Below are 15,141 nucleotides of genomic sequence, written 5' to 3'. Positions count from 1 at the left end.
TATGATCTATCCTTTTTAGATCCAAAGTGGATGACCTCACACTACATCGAAATCCATTTGCCACAGTTTTGCCCATTCATTTAATCTATTTATATATCTCTGTAATTTTATGCTTCCATCTGCACTGCTTACAATGCTGCCTATCTTTTTGTCATCGACAAACTTGGACATTTGGCTATCCCATCATCCAAGTCGTTAATAAATACAGTGAATAATTGTGGCCCCAACACAGATTCCTGTGGGACACCACTAATCACACCCTGGCAATTTGAGTACCTGCCCATTATCCCTACTCTCTGTCTCCTGCCGCGCGGCCAATTTCATAACTAGCTCAATAATTTGCCCTCAATTCCATGAGCTTCAACATTAGCTGACAGTATCTTATGCGGGATTTTATCGAATGCCTTCTGGAAGTCCATATAAACAACATCCATAGACTTTCCCCTGTTCACTACTTTAGTCGCCTCGTCAAAAAATTCAATCAGGTTTGTCAGGCATCAACTACCCTTTATAAATCCATGCCGGCTCTCTCTAATCAGCTGAAAATGTTCAAGGTGTTCAGTCACTCCATCCTTAATTATAGACTCTAGTAATTTCCCAACGTTAGGCTAACTGGTCTATAATTCCCTGGTTTCCCTCCCTCACCTTTCTTCAATAGCGGAGTGACATGTGCAATTTTCCAATCTGAAAGGAACTGTTCCTGAATTGAGAGAACTTTGGAAGATCATAGTTAGGGCATCTGCAATGTTCTCACCTACTTCCTTTAAAACCCTGGGAGGGAAATCATCTGGACGTGTGGATTTGTCACTCTTTAGTCTCATTATTTTCTTCATTACTGTTAATTTGTTTATGTCAATTATGGTGCGTTCCCGTCCCTGATTCAAAATTAGTTTCCTTGGGGAGTCAGTCATGCTATCCTCTTCCTCTACTGTAAATACTGATGCAAAGTAATTATTTAACATGTCTGCCATTTCCTTATTTTCATTTACATTATCAGTTTTTAAGGGGCCCACATTGCTCTGGACCACCCTTTCTTCCCTAATATAATTGTAAAAATTTTGTGTTGATTTTGATATCCTTTGCAAGTTTCTTTTCATACTTCCTTTTTGTAGCTATTACTATCTGTTTTGTCTCCTTTTGCTGTTCTTTGTATCTCTCCCAGTCACCAGGATCTGTGCTATTTTTTGCATGCTTTTTCTTTTAGTTTTATGTTGTCCCTTACTTCTTTTGTCGTCCATGGCTCCTTTTTTGGGGTAAGTAGAGCTCTTGCCCCTTAGGAGTATAAACTGGTTCTGTATCATGTTAAATTCTTTTTTGAACACCTCCCATTGAACTTCTGTCGTTTTACCCATTAACAGATTTGCCCAGTTTACTGTGGACAGTCTCTGTCTCATCCCGTTGAAATCGGCCTTACCTAAATTTAGAATCTTAGTAGCTGTTACAGGTTTCTCCCTTTCAAAACACAATGTTGAACTCCATCAGATTACAATCGCTATTAGATAAATGTTCCATTAGGATGTTAACTAAATCTGGCTCATTACTCATTATTAAATCTAATATGGCCTGCCCCCTTGTCAGTTCTAGGACATATTGTTGCAGAAAGCTGACCTGAACACACTCAGAATGGTAATGAATTTCCTGACATGAGCTCGTCTGCTTATCCCAATCTACATGAAAGTTAAAATCCCCCATTAAAACTACTCTGCCTTTGCTACAAGCTTGTCTAATCTCTGCATTTATACATTCTGCCACTTCACAACTGCTTCCAGGTGGACTATACACAACTCCCACTACAGCCTTAAATCCTTTTCTATTTCTTAATTCTACCCATAAAGTCTCCACTGCTTACCTCTCGTTATATCCTCTCTTATCATTGAAGTAATTTCATCCTTAATCACTAAGGCTACTCCTCCCGCTCTACCAGTTTCCCTTTTCTTCCTGTAGGCCTTATAAACTGTTATATTCAGTATCTAGTCCTGACTGTCTTGCAGCCATGTCGTACCCTCAAAGTTGAATTTGCGCCTGCAATTCATTTAATCTGTTCCTTATACTCCGTGCATTTGTATAAAAGAACACTTATTTGGGCCACACACCGTAACCTGTCCTTCTGCACTAATGTTGTTTTTCTTCCATATTTCTTATTTCTCTCTCCTGATTTAATTACTTTACATCTTTTAGTTTTCCCTTTACCTGTAGTGCCTAAAGCATAATTTCTGACCATTACTCTACTCTCTTGCTTTTTGTTTGTTTTAGAATTATTATTTATACTACCTTTTCCACCTGAGCCCCCCCCCCCACCGTCCTCTTCCCCCCCCCCCCCCCCCCCAGTACAGTTCCTTCCTGTCCCAGTACCGGTGCCAGTGTCTCATGAAATGAAACCCCTCTTTCCCATAACACTCCTTCAGCCACGTATTCACCTCCCCAATCTGTTTGTCCCTATGCCAATTTGCACATAGCTTGGGTAATAATCCAGGAGATTATAACCCTTGAGGTTCTGTTTTTTTAAATTTAGCTCCTAGCTCCTGGTACTCTCTGAACAGAACCTCTTGCCTGTTCGTGTTGTCCTTTACTTCTTTTGTCGTCCATGGCTTTTTTGGGGGGCAAGTAGAGCTCTTGCCCCTTAGGAGAATAAACTGGTTCTACGTTTTTGGACCCAAACTGCCCCCATTTACCTTTATAAGACCACTACATATGCTGCTCTCGAGTCTTCTAGCACCATCCCCTTTTTCAATGAATTCCTAAATATTTCTGTCAGTGGCTCTTGTTAGCACATCACTGAGCTGGCACAAGAACACTTGAGTGACTGCCATCTGGCCCAGGTGCTTTATGAGTTCATAAGATCACGAGATAATTATAGATGAGAGTTGTCACCGGCCCACTTTAATTCATCTATTCAGAAACCTCTACAGTCCCAATTGCAGCATCCAATTATCTCATAGGTTTTTCATCTCACACATCTGCTTTTCATGCTGAAAAGCTCAAGTCTCTCCAGTCTTTCCTGACAATTCAGACTTCTAATACTGGCGATCAACCTGCCAGCTCTTCTCTGCACTACTTCTAGCACTTTAATGTCTTCCTTGGGTCACTGTATCCAGAACGGACACAGTACTCAAGGAATACTGATCATGGAGCTGTACAGTTTGATCATGACCTCCTAAGACTTATATTCTACTATTTTGGCCATTCAGTTCAACGTCTTATTGCCTTTGTTGGCTTCTGATCTGCATTGAATCTACGAAAACTCTTGGGTCTCCTCCAATTTCATCCTCAGCTGGTTCAACACCATTCATGAAGTAAATGTCTTGCTTATGTTTCCTTCCTATGCGCAGTACCTTACACTTGTGTATATTAATTTGATCTGCCCATATAACTATTTTGCTCAACTCACTAACTTCTGAGTTCCAAGTGAAAGCATATTTGTTGAGTTATATAGTGAATATATAGGGAGGACTGTTCATGCAATGGGTGAATGGAATAATTAGGGGAAGGTCTCCATGAGGAGAGCTGGGAAAGCAGGTCTAGCAGCTGGCAAAGGTGCTTTAGCAGCTTGAGTGTCAGTGTCCATCCCCTTGATCATTGCCTTGTTGCTATTCATTATCTCCTTCTCTCGGTGCTTCCTATTGATGGTTCATTGGATGGAAAAGTTGTGTATGGAGCAACAGACAATGATGATATGAGACACTTTGACCAGGCCATATTGTAGATTACCATCAATCTATCCAGGTATCTGAATCTCTGCTTTAACATGCCTGGAGTATGTTTGATGATGACTCTGGTAGGTGCAATCACCTCATTATACCTGTTCTCATCAAGTTTACACAGCCTAGTCCCTAATATCTAGAAATATTAAGAGCCAGGTTGCAGAGGGTAGCTTTAGTCTCCTGGGAGACAGCCTTACACTTTTCTTTCAGGGTCGAATAAAAGGAGGCATGATGCAATGTCTTAAAATAAAGACATTATGACTGCTGTCTGGGAAGCAGGCATTCATCTGCATTATCCTGTGCAGTTCATCAGTGATTAACCCTAATGGTTCATGAATCCAGTCATGTGTGAATAGCAATGATACTCTGGGCTTCAAATTCCAATGGCAACATTGCACCACTGAAAATCAGGCAGAGGAGGACTTCAACCTGCCCTGAGGTCATACCGCTGACTGAGTCATAAATTTCAGAGTCAGCTGATTTACATATACAAGATGTGCATGCTGTCTAAATGTACAACTATATCATCTCAGAAATACCAGGGAGTAGGGGTGAAAAATAATGAAAGGGTGAAAATTGGGACTTAAATAGATAGGAGGAGGACTGGAGAAGAATGGCGCAGAAGAGTTTGTTTTTTTTTGGGGGGGGGGAGCAGGGAGGTGAAAGGTGGGGGTGAGGGTCAGAAAATATCTGGAGGAGAGGCAGAGATCAGGTACAGCAGCAGGAAATAAAATCTGCAACTATATAAAAGGGAAATGGCAGCACTGGAGGAAGCAGACAACTAGGGTGACAAGGATGGCGGCCAGATAGAAGAAATGAGCGGCAAAGCTCAGGAAGCTGGAGCTGCATGACCTCTCTACAGAGACACAGAAAAGGAGGGACTTTGTGGAAGGAGGTAGCAGTGGCAGTGTGCCACTTCCTTGAACCCTAGAACTCCTTTTCCGTGCTGGAAGAAGTTTAATGACCTTACTAGAGCAGCCAAGGTAAGCTCCCAATGACCCTTCCTTGCACGTCTCTTTAGATATGTGACATTCATTGACTCCTCTGGCACCGTCAGGGTAAAGGTGAAAGTGGGATCTGACATTGGGGAACAGGTATGCCATCAAAATCATCCCTCTGGCTCCCAAATCTGTTGCCTCAGAACTCTGGGGTCCCACTTTAAAAAGCAGGAATGCGAATCATACTCACATAAGGCAGTGATAACCATCTTGGAGGACCTGAGACAGATGGCAGGAGGCAGATGGCGGATAAATCCCCTGGACCTGATGGCTTACATCCTAGGGTCTTGAGGGAAGTGGCAGTAGGGATTGTGGATGCTTTGGTAATAATTTTCCAAAATTCTCTGGACTCAGCAAAGGTCCCGGCAGATTGGAAAACTGCTAATGTAACACCGTTATTTAAAAAGGGTAGTAGGCAGAAGGCTGGAAATTATAGACCAGTTAGCTTAACATCTGTGGTGGGTAAAATTTTGGAGTCTATTATTAAGGAGACAGTAGCAGAACATTTGGATAAACATAATTTAATAGGACAAAGTCAGCATGGCTTTACGAAGGGGAAAGTCATGTCTGACAAATTTGCTTGAGTTCTTTGAGGACATAACGTACAGGGTGGATAAAGGGGAACCAGTGGATGTAGTGTATTTAGACTTCCAGAAGGCATTCGACAAGGTGCCACATAAAAGATTATTGCTCAAGATAAAGAATCACTGGATTGGGGGTAATATTCTGGCATGGGTGGAGGATTGGTTATCTAACAGGAAGCAGAGAGTTGGGATAAATGGTTCATTCTCGGACTGGCAACCAGTAGCCAGTGATGTTCCGCAGGGGTCGGTGCTGGGTCCCCAACTCTTTACAATCTATATTAACGATTTGGAAGAGGGGACCGTGTGTAACATATCAAAGTTTGCAGATGATACAAAGATGGGAGGGAAAGTAGAGAGTGAGGAGGATATAAAAAACCTACAGGGGGATATAGACAGGCTGGGTGAGTGGGCGGAGATTTGACAGATGCAATACAATATTGGAAAATGTGAGGTTATGCACTTTGGCAGGAAAAATCAGAGAGCAAGTTATTATCTTAATGGCGAGAAACTGGAAAGTACTGCAGTACAAAGGGATCTGGGGGTCCTAGTGCAAGAAGATCAAAAAGTTAGTATGCAGGTGCAGCAGGTGATCAAGAAGGCCAACGGAATGTTGGCTTTTATTGCTAGGGGGATAGAATATAAAAACAGGGAGGTATTGCTGCAGTTATATAAGGTATTGGTGAGACTGCACCTGGAATACTGCATACAGTTTTGGTGTCCATACTTAAGAAGACATACTTGCTCTCGAGGCAGTACAAAGGAGGTTCACTCGGTTAATCCCGGGGATGAGGGGGCGTACATATGAGGAGAGGTTGAGTAGATTGGGACTCTACTCATTGGAGTTCAGAAGAATGAGAGGCGATCTTATTGAAACATATAAGATTGTGAAGGGGCTTGATCGGGTGGATGCGGTAAGGATGTTCCCAAGGATGGGTGAAACTAGAACTAGGGAGCATAATCTTAGAATAAGGGGCTGCTCTTTCAAAACTGAAATGAGGAGAAACTTCTTCACTCAGAGGGTAGTAGGTCTGTGGAATTTGCTGCCCCAGGAAGCTGTGGAAGCTACATCATTGAATAAATTTAAAACAGAAATAGACAGTTTCCTAGAAGTAAAGGGAATTAGGGGTTACGGGGAGCGGGCAGGAAATTGGACATGAATTTAGATTTGAGGTTAGGATCAGATCAGCCATGATCTTATTGAATGGCGGAGCAAGCTCGAGGGACCGACTGGCCTACTCCTGCTCCTATTTCTTATGTTCTTATGTACTCTACTGAATCCTTTTATAATTTTAAACACCACAATTAGATCACCCTTCAACCATCTAAACTCAAGGGAATACAAGCCAAGTTTATGCAACCTGGCCTCATAATTCAACCCTTTAAGTCCTGGTATAATTCTGGTGAATCTGCGTTGTACCCTCTCCAAGGTCAATATATCCTTCCTTGCCCAAAACTGAACTCAGTACTCCAGATGGGGTCTCTCTATAACTATGGCATCACTTCCTCACTATTGTTTTCCAGCCCACTTGAGATAAAGCCAACATGATAGAATTCCTCATTAAGATGGAGAGTGAAGTAGTTGAATCCGAAACTAGGGTCCTGAATTTAAATAAAGGAAATTACGAAAGTATGAGGTGTGAGTTGGCTAGGATAGATTGGGGAACTTTACTAAAAGGGATGACGGTGGATAGGCAATGGCTAATATTTAAAGAACGTGTAAAGAAAAGGCAGAACAATTAAACACATACTTTGGTTCTGTCTTCACAAAAGAGGACACAAATAACCTCCCAGAAATGTTAGGGAACTAAGGGTCTAGTGAGAGGGAGGAACTGAAGGAACTCAGTATTAGTAAAAAAAAAAGTGCTCGGGAAATTAATGAGGCTAAAGGCTGACAAATCCCCAGGGCCTGATAATCTACATCCCACAGTACTAAAGGAAGTGGCCCAAGAAATAGTGGATGCATTGGTGGTCATCTTCCAAAATTCTATAGACTCTGGAACAGTTCCTACAGATTGGAGGGTGGCAAATGTAACCCCACTATTTAAAAAAGGAGGGAGAGAAAAAACAGGGAATTACAGACCAGTTAGCCTAACATCAGTAGTGGGGAAAATGCTTGAGTCTATTATAAAGAATGTGATAACAGAACTCTTGGAAGGCATTAACAGGATTGGACAAAGTCAGCATGGGTTTCTGAAAGGGAAATCATGCTTAACAAATCTACTGGAGTTTTTTGAGGAGGTAACTAGTAGAATAGATAGGGGAGAACCAGTGGATGTGGTATACTTGGATTTTCAGAAGGCTTTTGATAAGGTCCCACACAAGAGGTTAGTATGCAAAATTAAAGCACATGGGATTGGGGGGGGGGGGGAATATACTGGCATGGCTTGAGATTTAGTTGGCAGACAGGAAACAGAGAGTAGGAATAAATGGGTCTTTTTCCGGGTGGCAGGCAGTGACTAGTGGGGTACCGCAGGGATCAGTGCTTGGGCCCCAGCTATTCACAATATATATCAATGATTTGGATGAGGGAACTAAATGTAACATTTCCAAGTTTGCAGATGACACAAAGCTGGGGTGGAATGTGAGCTGTGAGGAGGATGCAAAGAGGCTCCAATGTGATTTAGACAAGTTGGGTGAGTGGGCAAGAACATAGCAGATGCAGTACAACATGGATAAATGTGAGGTTATCCACTTTTGTTGTAAAAACAGAAAGACAGATTATTATCTGAATAGTGAGATTGGGAAAAGGGGAGGTGCAATGAGACCTGAGTGTCCTTGTACACCAGTCGCTGAAAGCGAGCATTCAGGTGCAGCAAGCAGTTAGGAAGGCGAATGGTATGTCGGCCTTCATTGCAAGAGGATTTGAGTGCAGGAGCAGGGATGTCTTACTGCAGTTATACAGGGCCTTGGTGAGACCACGACCGGAGTATTGTGTGCAGTTTTGGTCTCCTTATCTGAGGAAGGATATCCTTGCCATGGAGGGAGTGCAACGAAGGTTTACCAGACTGATTCCTGGGATGGCAGGACTGATGTATGAGGAGAGACTGGGTCGACTAGACCTATATTCACTAGAGTTTAGAAGAATGAGGGAGGATTTCATCGAAACTTGTAAAATTCTAACTGGACGAGACAGACTAGATGCAGGGAGGATGTTCCTAATGGATGGGGAATCCATAATCAGGGGTCATAGTCTCAGGATACGTGGTATGCCATTTAGCACCGAGATGAGGAGAAAATTCTTCACTCAGAGGGTGGTGAACCTATGGAATTCTCTACCACAGAAGGCAGTGGAGGCCAAGTCATTAGATGTATTCAAGAAGGAGATAGATATATTTCTTAATGCTAAAGGGATCAAGGGATATGGGGAAAAAGCGGGAACAGGGTATTGAGTTAGACGATCAGCCATGATCATTTTGAATGGCGAAGCAGGCCCGAAGGGCCGAATGGCCTACTCTTGCTCCTATTTTCTATGTTTGTATTTCATTAGACTTTTTGATTATTTTTCATATCACTGCACTAGCTTTTAGTGATTTGTTTACACGGGCAAGCAGTTCTTCACAGTTACGAGTCTCTGGCCATTTAGAAAATATTCCGATTTATGAAATCCAATGTTCCAAAGTATTCAGTAAAGGTGATCAGGCAGTGGAAATACTATGGATAGGAGTTATGGAACAGCAAAGAAGTCACTGAATTGTACTGGAGCACACCCCTTGACCCGTTAATACATAATTCAGGATGCCTGTGTGTTCTACTTATTATCCTCATGGCTACTTGTACTTCATTGTACCTGTGCTGCACTGGAGATCACGGCTATCTGAAAGGTGCAGATGACCTCTAAATCTACCCTGTCTTCAGAAGAGAAGAGGGAAAAATGGCAAGTAAGTTTAAAAAAAAACTCAGCAGTGTTATTTACAGCAATATCTTTATTGATCACCCATTATTTGAGCACTGCACATAAATTTGGGATAAGAGTCAGCAACTCAGTCAAAGAAAGCACCAATATTTTTTTGTACCCTTAACACTCATTTCAAGTAATGTCTTTATCACAGGGAGCTACCCAGAATAGCCCAATGTGGTACTATGGCACGTGGGAATGTTCAAAGTACCAGCATTTTCCATGTTCAGATTTTTTGAGTCTATATAAAAGCCTTTGCTGACAAAAATGAGCTGTCCAAAATTCTAAAAAAAGAGACAAATTGCTAAAAACTTGCTGAAAAATGTAGTAACTGCATACTAACAGTTTACAGCGCAGGCAGCCATTCAGCCTCTCAAACTTGTGCCAGCACTTTTAATAGCCATTTTATGCCTTATACAATAAGATTTTCTTTTGTAAAACTGGGACTGCCTATGCACAGGGGAGAAAGTAACATGCCTTTTTCCTTTGAGAATCCATTATTCAAAACTCTTATGATTAGACAGTCAGAACTCAATAAGTCACAGTTAACAAAGTGATCATACACCCAAGCTGACTTGAGAATAGATTTGATTCCTTATGGGAAATATGGGCTAGATTTTTGTCCCATTGACTCCAAACAGGCAGAAAATCTAACCCTCACATTTGGTAGTCTTTAAAACAAAATCCCGTTACATCAAAGTACATCTTTATTACTTTTTATAATGAGTGAATGACCATTGTCTGTGAACAATGAAATCATTCACATTCTTATAACACTTATTTAAAAAGATCTTTAAACTTCAGATGCAAAATATACAGAGAAAATTTAATAATGACTTAAAAAAAATACAGCTGATATGATGATATCAGAATCACATCTGCCATAAAATGAACTGAACTTACATTCTTTTGCAGTGTGGGCATTTTGCCAGAGTGTTGAACCTAACTTCCATCCACTGTAAATAAACAAAACAAAATCAGGTCAGGGATAAAACCTTTTTTTCCCTAAAATGTCTCTAAAGGTCACGAAGAACTTTCTGTTTCTCAAGCATTAAATTTTTTCTTCCTCCATTTCCTAGTAAGGAAAGAAGTTTAATATATCTTTCAACTGAAGCATCATATATTTGATTCGGACATCCACAGAAAGTTTCCCAAGATGTGGCAAAAATGGTTTCACTGTTAGTAAATGGAATTGCTCATTTTTATGACTAGCATTTGGATTATAGTAATTTGCGGAACTCTTAAAGAGCTAAAACACAAGAATAAAGGGAATTCTCCACAATGGATCACAAAAATCATCTGAGAGCTTTTCCCGCATTAGGCCTGGCCCTTAACTATAAAGTTACATTTAATACATTTTACTAAACTGAGAAGTGATTTAGCAAAAGTGGACTGGAAACAGCTACTTCAAGGTACGTTAGTGTCAGAACAGTGGGAGGCATTCAAGGGAGAGATAGTGAGGGTTCAGAACAAACATGTTCCCACAAAGAAAAAGGGTGGGACTGCCAAATCTAGAGCCCCCTGGATGACCAGGAGCATACAGGGTAAGATACGGCAAAAAAGGGAAGCTTATGTCAGATTCCGAGAGCTCAATACTGCAGAAAACCTAGAGAAATATAGAAAGTGCAGGGGTAAAATTAAAAAGGAAATTAGGAAAGCAAAGAGAGGGCATGAAAAAATACTGGCAAGTAAAATCAAGGACAACCCAAAGATGTCTAATAAATACATAAAGAGCAAGAGAATAACTAAGGAAAGAGTAGGGTCTATTAGAAACCAAAAAGGTAACCTATGTGTGGAGGCGGAAGATGTGGGTACAGTTCTTAATGAATACTTTGCGTCTGTCTTCACAAAAGAGGGGGACGATGCAGAGATCACAGTTGAGGAGGAGGAGTGTGAAATATTGGATGGGATAAACATAGTGAGAGAAGTATTATTAAAGGAGTTTAGCATCTTTGAAAGTAGATAAATCACACAGGCTGTTAAGAGAATCAAAGGAGGAAATAGCAGAGGCTCTGACCAACATTTTCCAATCCTCCCTGGCTACAGGCATGGTGCCGGAGGATTAGAGGACTGCTAACGTTGTACTGTTGTTTAAAAAGGGAGAAAGGAATAGACAGAATAATTATAGGCCAGTCAGTCTAACCTCGTTGGTGGGCAAATTATTGGAATCAATTCTAAGGGACAGAATAAATTGTCATTTAGAAAGGCACGGGTTAATCAAGGACAGTCAGCATGGATTTGTTAAGGGAAAGTCATGTCTGACTAACTTGATTGCACTTTTTTTTGAGGACGTAACAAGGAGGGTCGATGAGAGCAGCACGTTTGATGTAGTCTACATGGATTTTAGTAAGGCTTTTGACAAGGTCCCACATAGCACACTGGTCAAAAAAATAAAAGTCCACGGGATCCAAGGAAAAGTGGCTAGTTGGATCCAAAATTGGCTTAGTGGCAGGAAACAAAGGGTAATAGTCGACAGGTGTTTTTGTGATTGGAAGGCTGTTTTCAGTGGGGTGCAACAGGGCTCAGAACTAGGTCCCTTGCTTTTTGTGTATATATTAGTGATTTGGACTTGAATGTAGGGGCATGATCAAGAAGTTTGCAGATGATACAAAAAATGGCCGTGTGGTTGATAGTGAGGAGGAAAGCTGTAGACTGCGGAAAATATCAATGGACTAGTCAGGTGGGCAGAAAAGTGGCAAATGGAATTCAATCCGGAGAAGTGTGAGGTAATGCATTTGGGGAGGGCAAACAAGGCAAGGGAATACACAATAAATGGGAGGATACTGAGAGGTGTAGAGGAACAAAGGGACCTTGGAGTGCATATCCACAGATCCTTGAAGGTAGCAGGACAGGTAGATAAGGTGGTTAAGAAGGCATATGGAATACTTTCATTGAACATAAGAGTAGGAAGGTTATGCTGGAACTGCATAAAACACTGGTTAGGCCTCAGCTTGAGTACTGGGTACAGTTCTGGTCACCACATTACAGGAAAGATGTGATTGGACTAGAGAGGGTATAGAGGAGATTTACGAGGATGTTGCCAGGACTGGAGAATTTTAGCTATGAGAGAAGATTGGATAGGCTGGGGTTGTTTTCTTTGGAACAAAAGGAGGCTGAGGGGAGATTCAATTGTGGTGCATAAAATTATGAGGTGCCTCGATAGAATGGATAGGGAGGACCTATTTCCCTTAGCAGAGGGGTTAATGTCCAGGGGGCATAGATTTAAAGAAATTGGTAGAAGAATTAGAGGGGAGCTGAGGAGACATTTATTTCACCCAGAGGGTGGTGGGGGTCTGGAACTCAATGCTTGAAAGGGTGGTAGAGGCAGAAACCCTCAACTCATTTAAAAAGTACTTGGATGTGCACTTGAAGTGCCATAACCTACAGGGCTACGGACCAAGTGCTGGAAAGTGGAATTAAGCTGGATAGCTCTTTTTCGGCCAGCATGGACACGATGGGCCGAACTCCTTCTGTGCCCTAACTTTCTGTGATTCTGTGAACCCTTAGACTGTGATAGCTACAGAGAAATTCCAGACTCATTTCAAATTAAAATAATCCTTTTTCCCCTTTAAAAAATATTATCTTTTTTCCTGTGCTGGTCAGGTCCCTCTGTCCATTCTAGAGACTGAACAATTTCCAAAAATTAGGCTCAGATTGACTGAAAATAGCCCCAAAGATCAATTTTTCAGCCAACAGAATAGCAGAAGACTAAACTGATCTTAGAAATGACCACATCATTCTTAAATGCTTCTTTTACATGTCAAACCAAGGAGGTACAAGTTATCTTGTCAGCAGTGCAAGAAGCCCCATTGTGCCCAAATGAGATAATTCCTTATGCTGCCTGGAAAATTTAACCAAAAAGGTTATTTGCTGATTTTCCATTTCAGTTAACAAATAGCTGTCCACACATGCTTGAATGGTTGCAGGTATCAGACTGCTCCCATGTTCATTTTCAGAATTATACAGTGCTCTAAAATGACACAGGCTGACAAGGAAATGTTGAACTAATATTACCCTCCCTCTCTCATACAGTTTGAAAACAGTTGCCTCATGTGGATTCAGCAACTCTCCCTCCCGCCATTATCCCCCCATTACCTGTGCCTGCCATCATCGATACTTTATCGTCATTGTGGCCATTTTTTTCACGAATAGGATCCTGATGAGCTGTCTTAATGTTCAGCCTGAAAGGGAGTAATTTCCCCAGACAGCCCCATCCCATGTTAGATTGGCCATCCATAGGCAGACAGGAGTGATTCAAATGCAGGATGAGCAGTTGTTTTGCATAGATCCCAAACAATGGCTCATTTGTTAGCCACTGCCTACTTATTCAGGAGACATCTTGCCCACCTTGGTGTTGACAAATTCCTTCGATCTCTGCTGGTCTTTGAACAAAATAAAAATCAACACAGAGACCTGAAGTCAGTCAGGCAGCAGAAAAGCTGCGAATGAAGTCAAGCAGCAGAAAGGCTGTAAAAGGGAAAAAGCGGCAAAAGGCTGCAGAAGAAAAATAATCTCTGCACTGTCAGCAGGACAGATAGCAGAGTGAATCTAACCTTCTATATGAACTAAGGATTTCCCCCCCCCCCCCCCCCAAGTTGGCTAGTGTACACATGTTCTTTATTTTTGTAACAGTACATGAACAGAAGTTGAACTGATTGTACCAAGTGAGTTCCATCATACTCCGTCTTCTGTATGTTTTGTCTACCGTGGAATAAAGCAGTTTACAAACCGAAACCAACAATGTCTTGCCTAGTGCCTTGGCCTAGTTTTGGAGAGATTAAAGGAGTTTGCATGCTTAAAACATGGAGATCCAGTTCAGATCACAAGGGAGTTTCATTGTTACATCCTGGTTCCCATGACCAGGCTAGCAGATACAGGCTAACCTCACTATAACGAACCATGCTTACAACAAACACCCAGTTCTAATGACAAAACCATGTACAAGGATTTCAGCGGCAGAGGTGCTGTGGTAGGGGTGGAGGCAGCCAGTGTTGCAGAGATGGCAATAAGTGCTCAATTGTGGAATCAATCCTACTGCCTTCTGAGGGAATCAGCAATCATGTCACTGGATGTGATAGTCAGGAAATCTAACTTTGTACTTCAAATAACTTGCAAGTTAAAGCACTTGCGCCCACTAACAGTACTCTACTCTGGTGCATAATGATGAAAAAGATCAAAAATGCCTGCTCATGTGCAGTGAGCAAAGCAAGTAAACTGGGGGAGAGAGTTACTGCATAAAAATCATTTAATTCATGGTTAAGTCTTTCCTAATTAATTCTTGAGTTGGCAGATTTTCGTTATTCATAGTTATCCATTATTTAACTCTTCACTTAGTAGCTGCATACATACCAGAAAGGTATTCCCACAATGTCCACACACCACACGTGTACCTTCAGGTTGCACTGGCAGGGCAGGCTGAGCAGGTTGTTCTTCTGGGATCAGCATCACTGGACCCAAATTAATTATGCGGCTACTGTGGGAAACAGTACAATGCTACGTTAGCTTAGATATTTTGTACTCGTCTTTAATATAAACAGCTCTGAAAACATCTCATTTGTTACAGGCATTATAGTAAACTAAAGTTAGTTCCACTATATCAGTCCTGGATTCATGGGACCATGGTTACCTCGGATAAAATCACACGTCCCAAATTAAAGCAATATAATTCAATAATAAATTAACTGTTTAAAATGGCTGCTAATGCTGTTTTTACTTTTAAACTCTTGTTTCAGCTTAAGATTCATACTTTTACTTATAACCCCATTTTTTGCATTGGGATCAGGAATAGAATCAGCTGCTATACCAGCTGTAGTATGCTGGCACATCACAGCTGAACCTGGCATGCAAGCGTAGAATTGACACCTGCATTCATGCCGATCTGGACAATTGGAGGTTCTACTTAACACACTCAGGATATAACAGACAACTGCTTATAAAAGGACAAATTACCCATGTATAAATTA

At 41.4% G+C, this 15,141-nt stretch overlaps 1 protein-coding gene across 1 annotated transcript in view; it reads right to left on the bottom strand.

Annotated features, from left to right (window-relative positions):
• Window positions 1-15,141, bottom strand: part of pip4p2 (phosphatidylinositol-4,5-bisphosphate 4-phosphatase 2) — a 77,904-nt gene that overhangs the window by 22,473 nt on the left and 40,290 nt on the right. The window contains exons 4-5 of the mRNA XM_067979383.1: window positions 14,528-14,651; window positions 10,082-10,134 (exon numbers count right to left, since the gene is read on the bottom strand). Coding sequence (XP_067835484.1) covers window positions 10,082-10,134; window positions 14,528-14,651 — 177 coding nt within the window. The remainder of the gene's footprint in view (window positions 1-10,081; window positions 10,135-14,527; window positions 14,652-15,141) is intronic.

The sequence above is a fragment of the Heptranchias perlo genome, chromosome 3 (genome assembly GCF_035084215.1).
Source record: "Heptranchias perlo isolate sHepPer1 chromosome 3, sHepPer1.hap1, whole genome shotgun sequence".
Taxonomy (NCBI): domain Eukaryota; kingdom Metazoa; phylum Chordata; class Chondrichthyes; order Hexanchiformes; family Hexanchidae; genus Heptranchias; species Heptranchias perlo.
The sequence above is the reverse complement of the archived record's forward strand: the minus strand, read 5'-3'. Positions and strand labels throughout refer to the sequence as shown.